The sequence below is a fragment of the Petaurus breviceps genome, unplaced genomic scaffold (assembly GCF_028583685.1).
Source record: "Petaurus breviceps papuanus isolate PSGF00001 unplaced genomic scaffold, PetGlider_PUasm1.0 173, whole genome shotgun sequence".
NCBI classification, from domain to species: Eukaryota; Metazoa; Chordata; class Mammalia; order Diprotodontia; family Petauridae; genus Petaurus; species Petaurus breviceps.
The window spans coordinates 11,638,295-11,663,013 of NW_027185759.1; the positions used below are offsets into that span (position 1 = coordinate 11,638,295).

The 24,719-nt window shown below is 41.3% G+C and overlaps 1 protein-coding gene across 1 annotated transcript in view; it reads left to right on the top strand.

Annotated features, from left to right (window-relative positions):
- The first annotated feature begins 2,669 nt into the window (after nt 1–2,669).
- The window catches only part of KNG1 (kininogen 1), a 32,243-nt gene continuing 10,193 nt past the window's right edge, over nt 2,670–24,719 (top strand). Inside the window, exons 1-5 of the mRNA XM_069083647.1 lie at nt 2,670–3,079; nt 11,221–11,331; nt 13,003–13,087; nt 19,511–19,683; nt 23,568–23,675. Of these exons, the coding sequence (XP_068939748.1) occupies nt 2,888–3,079; nt 11,221–11,331; nt 13,003–13,087; nt 19,511–19,683; nt 23,568–23,675 (669 nt within the window). The 5' untranslated portion in view covers nt 2,670–2,887. The remainder of the gene's footprint in view (nt 3,080–11,220; nt 11,332–13,002; nt 13,088–19,510; nt 19,684–23,567; nt 23,676–24,719) is intronic.

Sequence of the window (24,719 nt, forward strand, 5' to 3'; positions counted from 1 at the left end):
TTTACAGAAGATGAAAGCAAGGCTCAGAGGGTTTTAGTGATTTACTCATGGTCACATAACCAGTGTCAGAAGCAGCATCTGAAGCCAAGTCTCCCCTAACTCCAGGTTCAATACTCATTCCACTGTCTATACCTGTTGCCTTGTAGAGAACATTAACCAGATTCTGTTGGAGTAAATATCTCTTGCTGTCCAAAGGCATAAAAAGAGAAAATGAGCACCCTGGCCCACAAATGACTCAAGATTCTCCTTCCTTCCCTTTTCCAATCCCAGGACATTCAGTAATTCAATGACTGGGTTAATGGGTTTTTGCTGTTGTTTTGAATTTTCTTCCTGTAACTGGAGTTTAAGAAGCCTGATTACTGCATGGTCGTGGGGGTGGAACTGGTGGATTAATAACCCTTTCAGCAAACAGATGGAGACTGTGGGGGCGGGAGTTTAGTTAATAACCAATCCATTAAATTGACATAGCTCCTCTCTCCCCCAAACTGAGCACACCACCCCCCATTTCCCAGACCTCAGAAATATTCCATCAAAGTGCCCAATGGCACAAGGTAGGGGCTGGGCCTGAAGGTGTGTAGATGGGGCTGGGGTAGGTAGGAGGAGAAGAAGTGGAGTGTGGCTGCTTCTATGGCCAAGCTGAGCTAGTGACTCACTGGGAAGAGTGGAGGCTTAGCAGGATCTCACTGTTTCATCATCTCCTGGGAGTTTTCCAGGCCAGTCAGTTCTGGGCTGGGGTAGGGAAGGAAGGTCAGCCTTGTCTCAGTGAGTAGCCAGTGAGCTGGTTTCTTCAGTGTGTTCGTCTGGTGGCCCTTTAGGGCCCGCGTCACAGTCCATCTGACTTTTGGGGGAGAGGAAGGCACCGTTGAGAGGAGCAGTGGTATCCTGGGCAGAGGCTCCCCACAGTGAGCCTGTAGAAAGAGTAGGTCTTTGATGGGGACAGAGAAGACAGTGCTTGTGCCTTTATTGCTATTACCTTTGGGTCTGCCTCCAGGTTGTTTTCTCCACATTATCAAACTTTTCTGAGGGGTTAGGAAAGAAAGTCGGGCTGAAAGCATGGATTCCAGGCTGGGGAAAATGCTCTGGGTAAGGAGGCACTTCAGGGCTGGACAAGGAAGGGGAGAGAGCCAGATCAGCAGTCCCTGCAGGAGGGCCATGCCCTTCTGGGAGGTCATGCCTCCTCCTACTCCATGCTGCTGACATTTATTTGCCTTGACGTTTGACCCTCTCGAGCTAGTTAACCTTTATGGGGAGGGGGTAGGCTGGAAGGTCAGGTACCACCTGGAGGGCCTGGAGATTTCATCCCTGCTTAGCAATTCTCACGAGGTATGCCACCAGAAGCTGCCCTTGTGGAAGGGGGATCCTTCTATAACCCTCAAGGTGTACCAAATTGAGCCAGGTTAGCTGGAAGCCCAGAGACCTGAATCTTGGGTCCTATTAGGACACTAATCTTGGACCTCTAGAAAAAGATGGGGCTGGAGAAGTTAGCCTCTAAGGCCCATTCTGGGAGATTTGGGATCTATTTAACTCTGTCTCAGGTCAGCCCCAGTTTCAATAAGAGTTCAATGAACCTTCCTGTGTGACCTTGGACAAATCACCTACACTCTCTTGCCTCAGTTTCCTCTTTTGTAAGATTGAGCACATGTACTAGGTGATCCCCAAAGTCTCCTCCAGCTTTACCATGAGACTTAGGGGAGAGGGTGTGACTTCAAGCTCCCTTTTCATTCCCTCTCTCAGCAGTATTCATCTGTTCATTAAAAGGGCTGATTTTCCACCATTGAAAGCACTGAGACTTCTTGGATATCAAATGGAGGAGGGGGGGAAGCTAGTTCCTAACATTTATAGTATTTTAAGGTTTGCAAAATTCAATCCAAGTTACCTTACTTGGCCCTCCCAATAAAGCTATGAAATAGCAGCTGTTATTAACACAGAGAGGCACTAGTGTCTAAGACAGGATGCAAATCCAAGTCCTGTGGACTCTAAGCAGGTCAGTTTAAATCAGAAGTGCTCAAATGGTCTCTTGGGGGAGGGGGACTTCTCCCAGCATCAGCCTCAGAGTGCCTCAGAATCTCTCTCTCATGCCTCTGAGAGGTGTCTGCAGCCCCCTCCCCCAAACCAAAGGGGGGTGTTTATGTTGTTTTGTCCTGGATGCCAAATGCCCAGGGATGTGCTCCACCCCCCCAGGGCCTGCAGTGTGGAGGGGGCAGCAGCTACAGCAGCAGGAGGAGCAATGGATGTCTCTGCCTCCCTTGTGTCCCTGCTTAGGGTGAAACTCCTCAATGCTGCCTGAGGTGTGGTCTGCTGGAAGACACCCACTAGGTGAGCAGCTTCTGGGCAGCTCTGCTGCTCCCCAGTGGCAAGGGTGGCTGACCTGGGGCTGCTCACTGAGGAGGTCCTGCCTCTGAGATGGCTTTCTTTGCTTCCCTCCCAGGTCACTGAACCAGAACCTTCCCAAAGCTGCCAGGACATATTTCCAAGAGCCTTTCTGGGAACTGGCCCCAGCTTGGTGGGGAGTTAGCAAAGCCCGGTCCCTGAGCCGGGACAACAACCTCTGTGTTGCAATGATTTCAACATAAACTGTTTGGCTAAACTGGGGGTGGGGGTGGAGCTGGCAGGGGGTGGGTGGGGGTGTTCATGCTCTCTGAATACTGCAAACTGTGTAGCCCCAGGAACCTAGCCATGCCATCCAAGCAGAGCAATGAAGCTACTCTTTTGTGGTGATTAAAAAAAAAAAACAAATCAACAGGAAAGACCAGAGGGAGAGGGAGAGAAAGACACACAGAAAGAGCAGGAGGAGAAAGAAGGCCGGGGTTGGAGAGGATTTATCCTCAGTCTTGGCCGCCCTGGGGACAGCTCCCTCAGCACTCAGGGAGTTGGTAAGCAGCTCAGAATGAAGCTAGCTGAGGTCCTCCTGCTCGTGGCCAGCCAGCTGAGTGTCCAGGTTGAGTCTCAGGGGAAGGATGTTGCCTGTGAGGATAATGATGTCTTCCAAGCTGTGGATGCAGCATTGACGAACTACAATAACCAACAGTCATCTGGCCCCCAGTTTGTCCTGTACCGAATAATGACAGCCTCGCTGATGGTGAGTGAGTGACCTTTGTGGCCACTTCCTGGGCTCTGTTTGCTGATTGTCCTGTGCTGGTAAGATAATGCCCAGGGCCTCAGTTTCTGTCCCTCTGTGGCACCTCCGTGCCCTCATTCCCCAGTGCTCCTCCAATGTCCAGCCCAGCCTCCACACCCACTCTTCTTTCTGTTTTGGGCACCACCATCCCTCGTAGCACCCAGGGTTAGAAGGTGGGAGTTCTCTTCAGCTCCTCCTCTCTCCCTCCCTGCACATAGGTAAGCTGTTGCTAAGTCTTCTTGATTTTGCCTCCATAATTTCTTGGGTCCATACCCTTCTTTCCACTCATGTGGCTACCCATCTCCTTTAGTTCTGTGCTCTCTCTTAGAGTGACTGTTGTCAAAGTTACCCAATTGGAATCCTGATTTTCATTTTCTTTCCTCTCCTGGCTGTCCTCTACCCTGCTACCAAAATTCCTTTTTTTCTTTTAAAAATATTTTGTTACACTATTTTATACTTTTAAAAGTAACAGTAGCTCACATTTAAGTAATGGTTTACAATTTACAAAGTGCTTTTCTTATTTATTTTATATTTAGTTTTATTTTATTCTTAATTTTGAACATCCACTTCCATATTTTGAGTTCTAAATTTTCATCTCCTCCCTCCCCTCCTCACTCCCCAAGATGGCATACAATCTGATACAGGCTCCACATATACATTCATATTAAACATATTTTCACAGTAGTCATGTTGTGAAGAATCAGAACCAATGGACGGAACCACAAGAAAGAAGAAAAAAAAACAAAAAAGAGAGCAAATAGTATGCATCCATCTGCATTTAGACTCCCAAGTGCTTTTTCTGGGTGTGGAGAGCATTTTTCATGATTCTTCTGGAGTTGTTTTAGATCCTTGCATTGCTGAGAAGAGCTAGTCATTGTATAATGTTGCTGTTACTGTGTACAATGTTCTGGTTTTCTTCCCTTCACTCAGCATCGGTTCATGTAAGTCTTTCCAGGTTTTTCTGAAGTCTGCCTGCTCATCATTTCTTATCTACTACCAAAATTCTAATGTGCAAGCACAGGTCTGATAATGGTGCTCCCCACCTGGAGGAGTTCCATTTGCCTCTAGGATGAAACAGAAACTCTTCTGACTGGCCTGAAAGCCTCCTCACAATCTAGCTCCAGTCTGCCTTTCCAAATAGATTGCATATTATTCATTTTTTTTTACCCTCAGTGGTCCAACCAAACTGTCCCACTTGGCTTTTATTTGAACTTGGCATATCATCCTACCTCTATGAGGTTGTACAGTCTGCTTCTCTGGAAGTTCTGGAGGACTCAGCCTCATCACTTCTTCCTATCAGAATCCCAAGCTTACTTTCAGACTTAATCCATCTGCTGCCTCCTATAGGAAGCCTTTCTGGATCCCCCTAGTTTTTAGTTTAACCCCTAACACTTCCCTCCCAGGATTATGCACATGTAATCTGTTAATCCAATGTACCTTCACAGGAGTGTGTAAACTCCTTGAGGGTCAAAGACAACTTTTAATTTTGTCTTTGAATACCCAGCACACATAGTAGTCATTTCACAAATGCTTATTAGATTTTGATTGGATCAGACTGGATGGGATTACCATACTATAGGCATATGGTGACTGTAATTTTTAAAATTTATTTTTATTTATTTCATTAAATATTTCCCAATTCCATATAAAAATACTAATCATTTTGAAAAATTTTGAGTTCCAAATTCTCTCCCTCTCTTCTGCTCCCCTCCTCCTTAAGGGAGCAATTTGATATCAATTGTATGCGTGAAATCATACAAAACATTTTCATATTAACCATGTTGCAAAAGAAAATACAAACAAAATAAAATAAAATAAATGAAGTTGAAAAAGCATATTTCAATGTGCTTTCAGAGTTCACCAGCTCTTTCTGGAGGTGGATAGCATTTATTTTTGTCATGGGTCTTTTGGGATTATCTTGGATCATTGTCTTGATCAGAGAAGCTAAGTCTTTCACAGTTGATCATCATTACAATATTGTGATAACTGTGTACAATGTTCTCCTAGTTTTGTTCACTTCACTTTGCATGAGTTCATATAAATTTTCCCAGGTTTTTCTGAAATCTGTTTGCTCATCATTCTTCATAGCACGGTAGTATTTCATTGCAGTCATATACTACAACTTGTTCAGCCATTCCCCAATTGATGGGCATCCCCTTGATTTCCAATTCTTTGCAACCACAAAAGAGCTGTTATAAATATTTTCTCTATATAGATCCTTTTCCTTTTTTAAAAAATTTCTTTGACTCATGATGGAAAATGCTATCCACATCTAGAGAAAGAACTATGAAGTCTGAAGGCAGACTGAAGCAGACTATTTTCTCTTTTTCTCCTTTCTTGTGGTTTTTCCCTCTTGTTCTGATTCTTCTCTCACAACATGACTAAGGTGGAAATATGTTTAACGTGATTGTACATAGATAGCCTATACCATTGCATGACATCTCGGGGAGGGGGACAGGGAGCAAGGGGGTGAATTTAGAATTCAAAATCTTATTAAAGTGAATGCTGAAAAATAAAAACAAATAAATAGCAAAGCAATAAAAAATCCCTTTGGTTTAGTGCTAAGACCTAATGCTGGAAGAGATAAAACTATAGACCAATATTCCTAATGAAGATGCAAAAATTTTAAAGAAAACACTAGTAAGAAGATCATGGCCACATATCACGAGGATCCTCCACTATGACTGGGTGGTATTTATGCCAAGAATCAACATTAGGAAACCCAGCAATATAATTGACCATATCAATTTAAAAAAACAGCAGAAATCTCATATGATTATCTCAATAGATGCAGAAAATTTTTTTTGACAAAATATAGTACCTGCTCCTATTAAAAAAAAACAACTAAAAAGCACAGGAATAAAGGGAGCTTTCCTTAAAGTAATTTAATACCTATTAAAAAATAATCAATAAGCATTATATTAATGGGATAAGCTAGAAGCCTTCCAAATATTATCACCATTATTATTCAATATTGTACTAGAATATTAACCATGACAATAAGAACAGAAATTCAAAAAATTAGACCAGGCAATATGGAAACAAAACTATCACTCTTTGCAGATGATATGTATACTTAGAGAATTCTAAAGAATCAACTAAAAACCTACTTGAAATAATTAACAACTTTAGCAAAATTGCAGGATATAAGATAAACCCACACAAATCATCAACATTTCTATATATTTCCAACAAATCCCAGCAGCAAGAGATAGAAAGAGAAATTCCATTTAAAATAACTGTAGACAATAAAAAATACCTGGGGGGCCACCTATAAAGACAAGCCCAGTAACTTTATGAACACTATTATAAAACACTTTTCACAGAAATAGTCAGATCTATGCAATTGAAAAATATCAATTACTTAGAGGTAGGGTGAGCTAATATAATAATGTTGATGATTTCACTGAAATTAATGTACTAATTTAATGCCATAACAATCAAACTACCAAAAATTATTTTATAGAGCTAGAAAAAAATGACAAAATTTATCTGGAAAAAAAGGTCAAGAATATCCAGGTAGTTAATGAAAAAAAAAATGCAAAGGAAGGTGACCTAGCCATAGCAGATATCAAACTATATTATAAAGTGGTAATCATCAAAACTTTCTGGTATCAGCTAGGAAATAGAGTGACTGATCAGTGGAATAGATTAGGTACACAAAATAGTAATAAATAATAAGAGTAACCTAGTGTTTGATAAACCCAAAGACCCACCTTCTGGGATAAGAACTCATGACTTGGGGGCGGCCAGGTAGCACAGCAAGTAAGAGTACCGGCTCCAGTGTTGAGAAGACCTGGAGATCGAATCCCGGGCTCAGACACTTAGCACCCACCCAGAAACACCTGGCCGTGTAACCTTGAGCAAGTTACTTAACCCCAATTGCTTAGGGGCGGCCAGGTGGCTCAGTGAGTAAGAGTACCGGCTCCAGTGTTGGGACGACCTGGAGATCAAATCCTGGGCTCAGACACTCAGCACCACACCCAGAAATAACTGGCTGTGTAACCTTGAGCAAGTTACTTAACCCCGATTGCTCAAAAAAAAAAAAAAAAAGAAGAACTCATGACTTGACAAACATTCTGGGAAAACTGGAAAACCATGTGGCAGAAACCGGGTATAGACCAACATCTTACATCATATACCAAAATAAGTTCAAAATGAGTACATGAATTAGACATAAAGGGTGGTACCATAAGCAAGTTAGGAGAGCAAAGAATAGTTTACTTGTCAGATCTATAGAGAAGGAAAGAATCTATGACCAGACAAGAGATATAGAGCATTATGAAATGTAAAATGGATAATTTTGACTATATTAAATTAAAAGGGTTTTGCACAAGCAAAACCAGTGCAACCAAGATAAGAAGGAAAGCAGAAAGCTGGGAAACAATCTTTATAGCTAATGTTTCTGATAAGGGCCTAATTTCTCAAACATATAGAGAACTGAGTCGGATTTACAAGGATACAAGGCACTTCCCAACTGATATCAAAGCAATATATAGTGATGTGAAGAAAATGATTTAAATCACTAGTGATTAGAAAAAACGCAAATTTAAAACAACTTTGAGGTACCACCTCACACCTATCAAATTGGCTAATAGGACAGAAAAGGAACATGGCAAATGTTGGAAAAATTGGGACATGGATACACTGTTGGTGAAGTTGTCATTTTCCTTTTCTGTCATGTTAGCCAATCTGATAGGTGTGATGTGGTACCTTAGAGTTGTTTTAATTTCCATTTCTCTAATCAATAATTATTTATAGCATTTTTATATATGCCTATTGATAACTTTGACTTCTTCTTCTGAAACTTCCTGTTCATATCATTTGACTGTTTATCAATTGGGGAATGGCCCTTATATTTATAAATTTTACCCAGTTCTCTATATATTTGAGAAATGAGACCTTAAGCAGAGAAACTTGCTATAAATTTTTTTCTCCCAGTTTCCGATTTTCCTTCAGATTTTGACTGGATTAGTGTTGTTTGTGCAAAAGCCTGTTTATTTAATGCAATTAAATTGATCTATTTTGCTTTGTGTAATCCTTACTATCTCTTGTTTGGTCATAAATTCTTCCTTTATAGATCTTACAGGTACATTTTTTCCATGCTCCCCTAATTTACTTATGATATCATCCTTTATATACAAATCATTTATACATTTTGACTGTGTCTTGGTATTTGGTGTGAGATGTTGGTCTATACCTAATTTCTGCCAAACTGCTTTCCAGTTTTCCCAGCAATTTTTGTCAAATGGTGAATTCTTACCTCCAAAGCTTGGGTCTTTGGGTTTTTCAAATACTAGATTATTATGGTGATTCATTACTGTGTATTGCGTACCTGATATATTCCACTGATCCACCACTCTATTTCTTAGCCAGCACAAGATTGTTTTCCTGATTATCACTTTATAATATAAATAAAAATCTGAAACAGCTAGGCGACTTTCCTTCACATTTTTTTCATTGATTTCATTGGTATTCTCGATCTTTTGTTCTTCCAGATGAATTCTGTTACTATTTTTCTAGTTCTACAAAATAATTATTTGGTAGTTTGATTGGAATGGTACTGAATAAATAAACTAACTTGGTAGAATTGTCATTTTTATTATATTGAATCAGCCTACCCATAAAAATTAATATTTCTCCAATTGTTTAGATTTGTCTTTATTTCTGTGAAGTGTTTCATAATTGTGCTAATATAATCTCTGGGTTTGTCTTGGCAGGTAGATTCTCAATTATTTCCATTTTGTTGTTTAATTGGGAATTTAAATTTTGTTCTTTTTCTAGGCTTTTAAAATTGTATGCCCAATTCATTGATTTGCTTTTTCTCTCTTTTATAGATGTATAGATTTAAAAATATAATTTTTTCCAAGTACTCTTTTGCTGCATCTCACAAATTTTGGGATGTTATCTAATTATTGTCATTCTCTTTAATGAAATTATTGATTGTTCTAGAATTTATTCTCTGTCCATTCTTTAGGATTAGATTATTTAGTCACCAAAAGAGGAACACTTTAGCACTTTTATTGCAAAATGTTAGAAGGCTTGTTGTGGAAGGTCCATGTTTCTCTAATAGGTACTTGCTATATTTTATAAAATGTCTAGATAAGAGCTGAAAGGAATCTTAGAGAGCATCTATTTCAAACCCTCTTCCATGTGATGCATGATGAAACTGTGACCCAAAGAGGTGAGGTGACTTTCCGAAAGTCACACAGAGGCAAGATTTGAACCCAGTTCCTTTGACTCCAGGTCAATTCAATTACAAACAAAACAACAAAAAACTGTTAAGAACATCTTATGTTTAAAGCATTGCCCAAGTACTGGGGATTCCAATAAAAATCCAACAATGCTTGGCCTTGCCAGGATTGTATTTTCCTAGTCAATAAATTTGGATGCCTCTCTTCCCTGGGGCCAAGCTTTATCATTTGATAAATTATATATATATATATATATATACACATACATATATATAATCATTATAAATGCTCTGTTTCAATTATTTTGTTGTTGAATAAGTTATTTTTGGCATAAAAATATTTCCTGACCTTGTGTCCATTGTGTTAGATGATGTTAGTTAATTGAATGAAAAAAAGAAGAGGCTTCTGAACCAATCTCTTAAAAGGAAAGGCAGCTCAACTGAGTCATGCCAATTCCATGTATTCCAGGATGTAGTTTTCTTGGACAAACATGAACAGGATGCCAGATGAGAAACAATTAATGGATGCTGGGAGCTTCTTCAGGCTGATAAAGTGCCTGGAGGGCATATATCCTGAACAGAAAAACCATGAGTCAATGCTATTCAAAACAAACATACAGCTAAATGATTGTTTTGGCACTGCCTTTCCTTATAAGGATACCTCAGGCGGGTCTACCAGATTTTAGTTGCCAATTCATTGTCATGGTATCTATAGGGAAATCCTTGGCTATTCTTTTTTTTTTTTTTTGACAAACAAAGTGCTAAGGAATGGAACCAAATTGATGCTTCATTCATGTTGGCAAATGGAGAGAACTAGAGATTTGTCCCATGTCATGCAACCAGACCATGGGACAGTTACACTAGAGTTACAGAGTTATAGAATGTTAGGGATAAAAGGGAACTTAGAGACATCTAGAGTCACCCCATCATTTGCAGATGAAACTGATGCCTAGGAGAGGGGAAGATTGCTTCTTAAGGTCACAGAATTAAAGAGGGATAGTGTGGAAGTTAGAATCCTGGGGTCCTTATTCCCTGTCCAAAATCTTCCCACCACTTCAAACAAGTTTTTAAAAAGACATTTAAAAAACATTTTTAGAATGTCCCCCCACCCCAGCCCCAAGAATGCTTTTTCAGAGACTACAGCTTCACAGTCACCCAAATGTTTGAGACATGGAGAGAATCTAAGGTGCTACTTTATCAATCACTGATTTATTTATTCAAAATTTAAAAATTGTTTCATTTTTCTAATTGGCAAATATTTCATTTCTTTCCTTCCCACCTCCCTCACCACTAAAGGAAAAAGAAAAAACAAGCCAAATAATAACATGAAACTTTTAAATCAAACGTGATTGGGGAATTAACAGAGGCGGGATTGATCAAGTGGTGGCTTAAGGAGGACAAATGAGTTGGCCTGATGTAAAGAGATGAGTGCTGTGCTATGAATGAGGAGTGCTGGAGTTCTAGACCTTGATCAAATAATCCCTTCTCTTTTCTGGACCTCAATTTCCTCACCTACTAAATGAGATGGTTGAATTACCTGATTTTTAATTCGACTCAACCAACTTTTATTAACTGGTTACTGTTGCCAGGGGCTATGCAAGGTGCTGGGGATCCAAAGTCAGAAATTAAATGGGCCCTGCCCTCTGGGACCTTATATTCTACTGAGGGGAAACAATGTGAAAACAGGTAAATACAATACAAGAACTGAGGATAGCGTATTAAGGGATTGGAATAGAGTGCTCATGTTCTATGAATGTAAGACCAGCCAAGAACTTGAACCAGACCATTCAATCAAAGTTGAGGCAGAAGTGTGGTGATATACTCCTAATGAAACCCTGGGATTGGGCGCTCTCTGAACTTTGGCCTTTTGCTCCATCCCAACACAATGTCCATCTGTCATTTCCTGTAGGACTCCAGTGAACACACCTTTGCAATAACCTACGAAATCCAAGAGAGCAACTGCATGATCGGAACAGGCAAAAACTGGAAAGAATGTCATTACAAAGATTCTGCAAATAGGGTAAAATTACTTTACTCTCTATCCATCTCCTTTTCCCTTTGCAATTTCCGGTTTGGTGAGAGAAGGGAAGAAAACCCTTCCACTTGGTCTTACAGGACCCACCCAAAGAAGGACAGACTTAAAAAGCATTTGAGTGGTCTATTTTCAAAGTTAAATGGATTTTTTTTTCTCTGTGGTCAAATGACTATTATGACTTTTGTTGTATGCCATGCCTTTAGGCAAGGTTGAAGGGGAAGTGATGAAGGGGTCAATGTTACAACAATGTAGAAGGCAGAAGATTGGGTTTAAAGGTCAGGAAATTGGTGACTGCTGCCTAAAGGCCTGATGAGGGTACTAGCTTCTTTCCCTTGCTGGGGATATCAGCAATGCTCAGAAACTAGGCCAAAAACTAGGATTTGGGGACTAGATTTCTTGCTGGCCTATTATATAATGGTTTAATGGTGGCACATGGATGGAGTGTCAGGCCTGGAGTCAGGAAGATTCATCTTCCTGAGTTCAAATCCAGTCTCAGATGCTGGTTGTAGGACCCCAGGCAAGTCTCTTAACCTTGTTTGTCTCAGTTTCCTCATCAGAAAATGAGCTGGAGAAGGAAATGGTAAAGCACTTAAGAATGATGTCTCTGGTCATGCCTTTCAATATGTGGAGACTCCCTAATTCCATTCATGTGGGTCCTCTCCCCACCAATCTCATAGGAGGTCCTGAGTGGCTGGGCTTGAAAAATGAATCACTCGGTGGCCAATCTAAGCATCAACAGATAAGGAGGATCATAGATTATCAGTCCAAAGAAACCACAAGTCTACCACTGAATCTGTATTTGCCATCTTCGTAGGCTTTACCAGAGGCTGATTTCCACTGGCATAACCTGTAAGAACCCTAAATTACTAAGCCACTTGAAGCAAAAGGATAGTCTAACAGGTGGAGTCCTAAGGTAGCTCACATCCTGGTGAAGGGAAAGTGCTTCCAGAGCTGGGAAGAATCAGGCTCAGAAATTCACCATTTATAGTAGTTTTCATTTAATACCTCCCCGTGATAGAGTAGGACAAGCCCTGACTCTGGAGTGAGGATCCAGGTTCAAGGTTCCATTATGAAACTTACCTGTACATCCTTGACTTAACTCAATTATCATCTCTATACAGATGAGTCCCAGATTTATATTCCCAACTCCAGTCTCTTCTTTGAGTTATAGTCCTACATCACTGATTATCTAGTGGACATTTCAAACTGATTTTCTCTGAGACACCACAGACTCAACATGTCCCAAAATCAAACTCTTCATTAAAGCCTTCCCTATTTCTGCCGAAGACATCAGTTTTCAAACTTCATAACTTTGGCATCATCCTTGACTCCTTGTTGTCTCCTGTTGAAGTTGCCAGATTTTGTTTCTCACTCCCCAACATCTTTTCCATTGAATCCCTTATCTCTGCTCACTCAGTTGTCCCCTTCATTCAGAGCTTCCTTATTTCTGGCCAAAATTATTACTTCTTAATTCACCTTCCTGCCTCAAGTCTCTCACCACTCTCATCCATCTGATACACTGCTTCCAGTCATCTTCCTTAAGTCCACATATGACAATGTCACTCCCACACTCAATCCACGGCCAGAAGATTCTTCTCAATTAAGTGGGTTTCTGAATCTGTGGCTGAAGATTCATGGCCCCTTCTTTGTGTTTAGGAGCAGGGAGAATGCACAGCCATAGTGAAAAGTCAGAATGGAAAAGATTTCAACGTCATCGAGCAGAATTGCCACATCATACCAGGTATGTGATTAACCCAATCGTTACACACAGGGCAAATATCACTTTTCCTTATAGGGTTCCACATTAGTGGAGTACATTGGGGTAGTTGGTGACACAGTGGATAGAGTGCCAGGCCCGGAGTCAGGAAGACTCAACATCCTGAGTTCAAATCCGGCCTCAGACACTCACTAGCTGTGTGACCCCGGACAAATGACTTTATCCTGTTTGCTTCAGTTTCCTCATCTGTAAAATGAGTTAGAGAAGGAAATGGCAAATTATTCCAGTATCTACCAAGAAAGCCCCAAATGTGGTTGTGAAGAGTGCAACATGACTGATTACTGAACAGTATTGCTAGACACTATGCCAAGTGCTGCAAAAACAAAGTAAGCAAAAGAAAGTCCATGTTATTAAGGAGTTCACAGACTAAAGGGAGAGACAACATGCAAATAAATAAATATAAATAAGATATATGAAGGATAAATTTTAAATAATTAACAAAGAGAAGTAGCTAGAATTAAAAGGGAAAGGGAAAGACTTTCTGCAGAAGGTGAAATTTTACCCAGGACTTGCAGGAATCCAGAGAAGCCAAGAAATGGAGAGGAGAAGGGAGAATATGCCAGGTACAAGGGACAGCCAGTGGAAATGCCAGAGACAGCTAGATCAAGATAGCAGAGGAATAGGAAACACTTTTGTCCATATCATCCAGCATATCTTTCTGCAATTTAGAAAATGCAACAGACCAAATTCAAATCAGGAAAGTCAAGAAAGTATTATAGTGAATCATTTTTTCACCTCATAAAAGCTTAGGAGGACAGACAGAAAGGTCTGCAGACACTGGAGTTGGATCTTGGTAGGATCAAAGTGGGGCAACAGCAGAAAGGAGCATCCCAGCATCATGAACTGAAAGGAGGTTCATTCAAAGCACCAAGTCAGAAAGCACTGGGGCAGAAAAATCCCTAGGGGGTCCCTGAATGAGCACTGGGAGCAAGTACGGGTACCATCTGGCAAACCTGTCACGTATCGTGCAGACCTGGGTCACAGATGCAGAGGAGAGATGAGTGGTCACAGACAAGTAAGCAGAGCCCTTTCTGGGTAGAAAAGAGTAAGTTTCAGAAACTTAGCTGTGTGACTCTAAGTCCAGGAACAGAGCGGGCTCTCAGTTCTAACCTTTAGCCATGAACATAATCCAGCATTGGAATAACCAAGGCAAAAGACCAAGACCAAATGGCAGCCTCCATCTCGGTCATTGTTGATCTACAGAATCTCCCAGTGGACTGAGTCTATCAGCAGTCAGCTTAAACTCAGTGAAGTTAAGTTTGGGATGTATGCGTGTTCAAGGTGGACTAGCCCCTCTGGAGTGAGACCTTGCCAAATCCTTTTCATGGCTGATCATCCACCTTTGGTGTCCACTTGGCATTCAACTCTCACCTGTGACTCCAAGAAGCTGTGGCATGACCAGTGGACATACCCCAACAATCTCAGTAGATGGACTAAACCAGGTTGAGCATAAACAAATAGGCCAGGGTGGCCAGGTAGCACAGTGAGTAAGAGCACCAGTTCCAGTGTTGAGAAGACCTGGAGATCAAGTCCCGGGCTCAGACACTTAGCACCCACCCTGGCCGTGTAACCTTGAGCAAGTTACTCAACCCCAATTGCTTAGCGGCGGCCAGGTGGCTCAGAGAGTAAGAGCACCAGCTCCAGTGTCGGGATGACCTGGATCAAATCCAGGCTCAGATACTCAGCACCACACCCAGAAACAAGTGGCCCTGTAACCCTGAGCAAGTTACTTAACCCCGATTGCTTTAAAAAAAAACAAATAGGCCACAAATATCTTGGCAAGTTGGGGAAGGTTGAGTAGGGTGTGAAGACTTACCTAGCAGAATGGGTGAATCAGAACAATTTGTTCCAATAGACATGAAGGCATCTGAAGCAGTTGTAGTGGAATACTTACAGCTTACTCAGATGCCAAAGATTCCAGCATCATTCACTGTATCCCAGGCCATCTCCAGTCATCTTGATTTTTATCTTGCCACTGTACTTGGATGATTCTGGAAAAGAGAATAATGCTGATGACTATGTGCAACTTTGCCTCACTTAATCCAATTCATGCATGAGTCAAGACAGTTCTTTGTGAAGTCATTGTTCCTCTTCAAAAATGAAGGTCAAACAACAACGGAAACTCAGTCACTTACAAGTCAATAGACCCAAACCTGGTTCAGGAACTTGCAGAGCTCAGACAAAGAGGGCAGAGAACATATCTTTCCTTGGATCATATCATTTTGTGAGCTCTGAAAACCTGCAGAGCCTCAGAAAGACATATAAGAACAGAAGCTCAGGCTGGTGTACCCTACTAGAAATGAACAGAAAACAACACTAACATAAAGTTCAAAGTCAAGAAATAGACTGAAAATATGAGCAAACAATAAAAAAGAATCTAGTCATAAAGAACTGTTGTTGTGACGGGGAGGGGGTATTCAAGATAAAAACACAGAAAACAGCAGCTTGAAATCATCTATAACCAAAGCCTCACAGAAAAATGCTAATTGGACACAAACTCAAAAAAATTCCTAGAAGAGTTAAAGAAATAGATTTTTTAAAAGAGAAAAAAAATTAATGATGAAACAAGAAGGGTAGAGGAAAAATGAGAGAAAATGGGAGCTCTGAGAGAAAGAGATAAAAAATGATTAAAAGCTTGATAAAAGAGGTACAAAAACTCACTAAAGAAAATAATTCCTTAAAAAGTAAAAGTGGGTTCTGCTTCCACCTTCCCCAATCCATGTAAAAGGGGACTCTAAACAAACTTTGGAGATGCAGAACCCACAAAATGACACAGAGAAGCTAACCTCCCACTGAGGACAGCCAGACAGGCCGGCAGGAATTGGCCAGCTCAGCGCTCTGGGAGCCAAGCCCAGCCCCACCCCGAGACTTTAACCCTAGGGCAGTCCTGACCAGCTGTGGCCAAAGGCACTCCAGATCAGCAGCAGCTGTGGCCATTTCCAGATTTTTCAACACATAGATGCAAAGGACAAAGTGAGAGGTCAGTGCAGTCTGGACTTTGTGACCAGTAAGTGGAAGTGCATGGCTTTTGCCTCCGGGGCGAGAAGCCACTGAGTTGCTGGCACAGCCAGCCAGTGCCACGTATCAGCTTCAGCTCCTGGCCTGCAGAGTGTAGGGGGACCAAGCACCAATCTGAGGGGTAATCGCTCTTGCTTTAACCTGCTTGGATCTGGATTGCAGTTTAGGGTGGAGGTACTGGGGTGTGTGTCCAGCTTGCCAGAGCATGTGGACACCTCAGAGGTACCCATCTAATACTTCCAGCAACTGAGAAAACCCCAGTGTTTGGGACGAAAGCTCCCCTGTCTGGTGGCAGAGTCCTACTGTGGCAAAAAGCCCAGGGGTCAAGTGACTGAGGGGGCGACATGACCAGGCAAAGAAAACAAAGCAGACAGAAAATTCCAACATTAGACTCCTATTTTGGGGACAAAAAGGACCAAAGCATGGAACAGGAGGAAGACAGTGAAGTCAGAACTCCTGCACCAAAAGCTTCAAAGGAAAATACAAGCTGGTTACAGGCCATAGAGGACCTTAAGAAGCAGATAAGAGAAGTGGAGGAAAAATTGGGAAGAGAAATGAGAACAATGCAAGAAAATTATGAAATGAGGGTCAACAGCCTGACTGAGGAAAATAACACTTTAAAAAACAGACTGACTCCAATGGCAAAAGAGGATCAAAAAGGCAATGAGGAGAAGAATGCTTTAAAAAATCGAATTTGCCCAATGGAAAAAGTATCTCAAAAGCTCAATGAGGAGAATCATGGCTTCAGAATTAGACTGGAGCAAATGGAAGCTTAATGACTTTATGAGAAATCAAGATGCTGTGAAACAGATCCAAACAAATGAAAGAATAGAAGGCAATATGAAATATCTCATGGGAAAAACCACTGACATGGAAAATAGATCCAGGAGAGATAATTTAAAAATTATTGGACTACCTGAAAGCCATGATCAAAGTAAGAACTTAGAAATCATGCTCCAGGAAGTTCTTAAAGAAAACTGCCCTGATGTTTTAGAATCAGAGGACAAAAGAGAGGTTGAAAGAATGCACTGATCACCTCCTGAAAAAGATCCCAAAAAGAAAACTCCTAGGAATATTATAGCCAAGTTCCAGAATTCCCAGATTAAGGAGAGAATATTACAAATAGCCAGGAAGAAACAATTTGAATATTGTGGAAACACAATCAAGATAACCCAGGATCTGGCAGCTTCTACACTGAGGGATCGAAGGGCTTGGAATATGATATTCCAGAGGTCAAAGGAGCTGGGATTAAAACCAAGAGTTATCTACCCAGCAAAACTGAGTATCAAGTTTCAGGGGAAAATATGGTCATTCAGTGGAATAGAGGACTTTCAAGCATTCTTGGTGAAAAAACCAGAGTTGAATAAAATATTTGACATTCAGATACAAGAAGCAAGAGAAGCATGAGAAGGTAAACAGGGAAAAGAAATCATAAGGAACTTACCAAAGTTGAACTATTGACATTCCTACATGGAAAAACAATAATTGTAACTTATGAAACTTTTCTTAGTATTTGAAAGGAATATATATATATATATATATATATATATATATATATATATATATATATATGAGGGTTTATGGGCATATGAATACATATGTAAATGTGGGTATATATGTTTACAGGTATACATAGATAGAGGGCACAGGAGCAATTTAAATGGAAGGGATGATACTTAAAAGGTGAAATTAAGAGGTGATAGAGAAATATAATGAGAAGAGATGGGGAGATTCAGAATGGGGTAAACTGTCTCATACAGAAGAGGCAAGTGGAAATGGTTACAATGGAGGGGAAGAATAGGAAGGCAAAAGGGAATGGGTCAACCTTATTCCCATTGAATTTGGCTTGAGGAGGGAATGAAATCCACACTAAATAGGGTATCTCACCCTACAGGAGAGTAGGGGCGGAAGGGGATGAGAGGGGGAATGATGGAAGGGAGGGCAGGCTTGGGGGGAGGGAAGTTCGAAGCACCCACTTTTGAAAAGGGACAGGATCAAAGTAGAGAATAGAACAAGTGGGAGGTGGGATAGGAGGAGTGAAATATATTCAGTCTTTTACAATATATCTACTATGTTATTGTTTTGCATTAGCCACACATGTACATCCTATACTGAACTGCTTATCTTCCCAGTAAGGGTGGGTGACAAGGAGGAAGGGAATGAATCCGTAATTCAAAGTTTTAAAATCAAATATTCAAATATATATATGGGTGTGTTTGTGTGTGTGTGTGTTTGTACTATTATCAATACTATTGTCCATGTAATTGGGAAATAAGATATGCCGGCACTGGGGCATAGAGATCCACTGGAAAAGTTGAAAGGGGTATGGGAGAAAATATGGGAGAGAGCAGATTGGAGGAGTGGATATCCTGTGGGACTGCTATTTTGGGGGGGGTGGGTAGGGGAAATACAGGGAGAAAATTTGTAACTCAAAATCTGGTGGAAATGAATAATGTAAATCAGAAGTTAATAAAGCATTTGGAAAAAAAGTAAAAGTGGCCAAATGGAATCTAATAACTCCAGGAGACATCAAGAAATAATAGCATAAAATCAAAGGACTGAAAATATAGGAAAAATGTGAAATATCCCATAGGAAAAACAGCTAACTTGAAAAATAGACTGAGAGATAATTTAAGAATACTTGAATAAAAAGTAAGACAATTTTGAGGAGGAATGGGGGGAGAGAGAAAGAGAGAGAGAGAGAGACAGACAGACAGAGAGAAGGATAAATGGGTAAAAAGGATGGGGGAAATACATAATAATCATAACTATGAAAAAATTTTTACAGTCAATGTTTCTGATATAGACCTCATTTCTCAAATATGTAGAGAACTGAGTCAAATTTATAAGAATGCAAGTCATTCTCAGTCTTCCTAGGATCTGTGATAGGAGACCCAGAGCTAGGTAGAGGATGATATTTCTGCCAATTGTCACCTGTTTCCTCATCCTGCACCAGTTTGGGTAGGCCCTAGGACTGCTTTCTGCCCCAGTGCCTTTTGCTCTTGTCTTCATAGGCTCAGTTCTCTTTCAGTCTCTACGTGCTATGATGCTCTATGTGCCATGTTCCTGGCCAGATCCCAACCCCAGTGTCTTGATCTCTCTAGACTGACCTGGGCTATGGTATTTTTGGTTTTTATTTCCCTGTTGGGACTTGGTTTGGCACATTTTCTAGATCTTTGTGTAGAAGGTATGTTGGAGGAGTCAGGTTGCAGTGTCTTCCTGTATTCCCCATATTAATTCCCCTTTCTGGACTGACTCCTGACTGCTAATTATGCCTCTGCCCATCTGTCTGAAAGCCAGAAGCTGACAATGGTTTCTTGCTGACTCTGTTGAGGTTTAATCTCTTGTTTTTCTCTTCTTTCAATAAAGCTCATGATGTAGTGGTGGCAGTTCATCGTCCATGCCTTGGATGTTTCAATCTCATACCAACCAACAATTCAGATTTGGAAGCAATTTTGAAACATGCTCTTCAATCTTTTAATGAAAAGTCCAATCATGAACACCTCTTTGCCCTTAAAGAAGTCGTGAGTGCCTCGAGACAGGTTTGGATGTCATTTACTTCTTCACTCCATACAGTTTTTATACATATATTTTGATAAAATATTTTACTAAAAAGTCATCAAATAAGAAATATTTCATTAAAATTTTAAATAAATGGAGGCAGCTAGGTGGCGCAGTGAATAGAGCACTGGCCCCAGAGACAGGAGGACCTGAGTTGAAATCTGGCCTCAGACACTTAACACAAATACTAGCTGTGTGACCTTGGGCAAGTCACTTAACCCCAATTGCCCTCCCAAAAAAAGCAAAAAAAATTTTTTTAATAAATAATAGGTAGACAATAAATTAATTATAAAATATCTTATAATAAAACATATACCTATTTTATATGCATGTGTGAATATGTATATGCATACAACATACATATGTCTATGTATACACACATGTATTATATTAATTCTATAACTGATATATACTCTGGATAAAATATGTACAATAATTCTATACATAAAATATGTGATATGTGTCCCAACACGTAATCTGCATGCTTACATGGAGGGGCAGCATAATACAGCAGATGCACATCCAAGATTGGTTCTAGAATAATTCGGGTTTGAGTCCTGCCCCTGACTCATCCTGACTGGGAGAATCACTTAACTTCTCAGTGATTCAGGCAATGCCCTGAGGTACAGAGAAGGGGCTGATCTGCAGGGATTCATGTATCTACATGTATGGTTTTAAGAACCTACGCCTGGATAGCTGTAACAGTAGGATGTTGATCGAGTCAATCAATCAACTCACCCCACTCCAAGTTAACCTAAGCTATAACCTAACCGAGACTTACCTTAATGAGGGAAGAACGAGTCTTCATCCACCCGTCAATCAAAAACGTGAGATTAAGCGCTGAAAGGGGATAAACTGGAGGGACTGACTGTTGATGGGAACAATGTTAAGACTGACTGAGGAAACATAGTAACTCCCTGTGGGTCTCCTACAATATAAAATTCCAGTGAAAAATAAGACAAAGATATTCTACATCAAGAGATATTTGGACTGCAGGACAGAAAGAAAGGAGTGGGGCCAGAAATAACAGGCAATCCAGGGGCAACCAGTGAAAAAAGAAAAAGAAAGGAAGGTCAAGCTGTGGCAGAGAAGGGAAAGATGGAAGGAGATCCTGTGCCTGTAGGCATCTTGGAGGAGAAGACTAAGGTTGACACCACCCAGCAGGTGGACTGACATCTCAAGAACTGAGGGTGTTCTAGGAAAAGATCTGTTCTTCAACTTTCCCTCCCAACACCTGCTACCAATCCTCTGCTATCCTTCATACCTAGCTCAGTTCCTGGCTTTTGGTGGACACCTAATAACATATTTGTTGATTGATTTCCCCCAAGAGTAGGACAAGAATGCATTCCTTGCTTCGATACAGCCAAGGAAATTAAGGTCAAATGTGAGGTTCGTGGAAGCAAGTGCTTTTTTGGAGACCTGTCCACACCTCGGTGTGGTGGTGGCAATGCCTTCTCTACACACATTTCAGGAAAGAACGGAGAGAGAGATAATTGTTTGAGAAGTTTCAAGGAAACGCCTTTCCTAGAAACAATGGAAAGTTTGCAAAGGGAACCTCTGCTTGGGTCTAGGTGGACCTGAATGGCCTCTGTTGGTGGCCCTTTTGTCCCTGAGATTCCAGGACTCTGTGAAAGGCTCCCTGGCCTTATGAGTGAGTGACAGGGTGGGTGCAGACAAAGACACAACACTCAAGTACTGAAGTTTCCTTCACAGGGGCAGGCATACACTGTCCTGATTGCCCAACAAGAGCCCAGAAACACTTCAAATTTCAATTTGATCTTTACACTACAGAATAAAAGAACAGGGGATCTGGGAGGGGCCTCAGCAGCCAACAAGTCTAGCCCATATACAAAAGGAGTCCCCATTATAATGTAACCTACAAGCAGTCTTTGAATTTATGTTTATATTGATTAATTGATTTATTTATCAATTCAGCATGTCTTCACTGGATCCTCAAATGTCCATAATGCAGCGGGGTTATAAACGGTACCTGGCACACAGTAGGAACTTAGTAAGTGAATGTTGACTGACTGACTTTTCTCAAGATGATCTTCTGAAACAATATTGTCCCTAGAATCCTTTTGTGTGTACTGGACCCTTGGACAGTCAGGAGGGTGAAGTCAATGGATCTCTTCTCAGAAGAGATCTCATCCCTTATGAAAAGGCATAAAGTCAAATGTGTAGAATTACAAGGGCACCAGTTACATTAAAACACATTTGCAAAAATGTTTTTAAAAAAGTTTACAGACTCTTGGGTTAGCAACTCCTGCTACAATAAAAAGAAGGCGATATAACCAGGGGCCAAGTAGCTTAGACCATGCTAACCCATGTCAGGCAACCTAGCCTCATGAATTATACCAGGTCTCCTGACTCTGTGGTCAGGGCCACCTCCCCTTACTCTGACCCAGAGAGACTCTTTCTGATGAAGATTATTCAAAACCTAAAGTCAATGGGCTGTAATAGGTTAGTTTGTCAGGACCTTGCTGTTTCCTCTCTTCCTCCTTCCTTCCCTACCCCCTCTCAAGCAGGTGAGACCCAAGTCACAAAGTGTCAATTCCCTAAGACAAAGTAACAAGAATGAGCATAAGCTGTGTTGTGCCTTGCGATCCTCCTTCACCTGCTAACCATGTATCTCTGGGCCAGTGACTTAACCTCTCTAGGCCTCAGTTTTCTCATCTGTTAAATTCTTTTTTTAAGAATTAGGTGACTATAAAGCTTCTTTCCTGCTCTGAGTTTTGACCCTGTGATTGAAGTAAGATAGGGCCAGTCAGTTAACTTCATCCCCAGTAGCTGGGAAGGGAGAACTTCTAGGTCCTTATCCTGCTGCAAGCTCATGGAATTTTCTGTTTCAGTCTTGGTTACATCCTTCCTCTGCTCAAAATCCTTCCCTGGCTTTCTGCTACATCTGGAATGAAATCCAAGCTCCCTAAGCTTGCTGCCCTTGCCTCACATCACCTCTTCTCCCATGTATCCTGTGTACCAAACTGCCTTTCCAACTGACCCCGTTCTCCCTTGAAGTCCTAAATTCTCTCACTTCCAAGTTCTTGTTCACCCTAATCCCTGACTCTAGAATTCCTTTCCCTCCCCCAAATCCTCCCCAGACTTCAACCTTTGAGACCCAGTTCAAATGCCTGTTCCTTCATGGAGCTTTTCCCCATTCTCTGTCCTCCCTCCCACCTCTCCCTTCACATACTTTTAAAATCTTTGCTCAAGCTCTATTTTGTATTCTAATGATTCATGCAGGGGCCATGCCCTCTTGACTAAAGTGCTAGTCTATGAGGGCAGGGATGGTGACATTGCTTTTGGTATATCCTGGGACATCACCAGAACTATGCATATAGCAGGCATTTAAGAGAGACAGTGTCACCTAGTAAAGTGTCAGCCATGGAGTCAGGAAGATGGGTTCACTGTTACTGACTGGGATCCTGGGGGAGTCACTTAAACCTCCAAGTGCTGTAGGCAGCTCTCCAGCTCTCTGAGTTACAGAGTAGGAGCCCAGCTTCACCGTGCAATGAAGTCAGAGGTCTAGTCCAGAAAAAAGAGAGGCTAGTCGATAGAGCATTGGCCTGAATCTCAGTATAAGCTGTGTGGCCATGGGCAGATGGCTTACCTCTCTGGGCTTCTGTTTCTTCATCTGTAAGATGGGCATGATCACTGGCAGCGCCTCCCACACAGGACCATTGTGAGGAGAATGTTTAGCAAATTGGGAAATTTGACAGAAATCTCAGTAATTAGTCTATTAGCTTGGTGGCTATATAAATTCAGTAACAAACAATTCAGCTCAAAATGCACAATAGATTCAAGCTCCTTCATTATGGAGCTCTGCCTAATAACGCAATTTCCTTTCCAATTACTCTAACTGTAGGTAGTCAATGGGTGGAACTATAAGGTCCAGTATTCAATCATGCAGACTGATTGCTTAAAGATGGAGGATGGACAGTTAAGCCCCAAATGCAAGCCTGTGCCTCGAGGGGTAAGTGATACTGACATGAACCCTTCCAAAAGAATCTTTTGGGTCACTACAAGGCAAAATTTACCATATGTGTCCTTCGAATATTTGTTTAACTCAATGGGTTTATAGGATTGGGAATTATCCAGTTGGGCCCTGTGTGTCATGGCCCTGGCTTCTACCATTACCCCTGGGAGCCGGTAGCCAAGGCGACACACAGATCATCTTATCTTTAGTATAACTCAAAGTGCATAGTAGGCCACAGTTGAGTCTGCTGACTCGGATCACTTTTCCCTAGATAAGTGGTTCTCAAAGTGTCTGGAAGCCCTTTCAGGAAAGAGAACAGGGGTCCTGAGTTCGACAAAAGTTTGAGGGCTTTGAGAGAAGAAACTGGGAGCTGGAGGAACTGGGTAATCTACCCAGGAAGGAAAGGAGGAGGAAGGGAGAGAGGAAGTAAGAGAGGGAGGGATGGAGGGGGTGGCTAGGTGGCACAGTGAATAGAGCACCCCTGCCCTGGAGTCAGGAGGACCTGAGTTCAAATCCAGTCTCAGACACAACACAAAAACTAGCTGTGTGACCTTGGACAAGTCAATTAACCCTGATTGCCTTACCTTCCCCCCTCCAAAATGCAAAAAAAAAAAATTTTAAAAAGAGAGAGGAAGAGAGGGAGGAGGGAAGAAAGGGAGAGACGGAGGAAGGAAGGAAAGCAGAGAGGGAAGGAAGGAAAGAAGAAGGAAGGACTAAGGGAGAGAGGGAAGAAGACATGTTTATTTGAGTCAGTGCTTGTTCCAAAGGTGAAACTTGGATTCGAACTTCAGCATGCATTCTTCTGTGAGGCATCTTCCAGCTCCAGTAAATGAGGATCCCAATGTAGGAGCTTCGTGTCATCAGGACCCTCCTCTGTCTATATATTTACTTCTCTGTCTGTGTTTTTCTCCCTGTCTCTCCCCTTCCCCTTTCCCCTTATCTCCCTCTCTCCTCTCATTTCTTCACTTTCTTCTCTCTCTCTCTCAGTCTGTTTCTCTTCTCTTCTCTTCTCTTCTCTTCTCTTCTCTTCTCTTCTCTTCT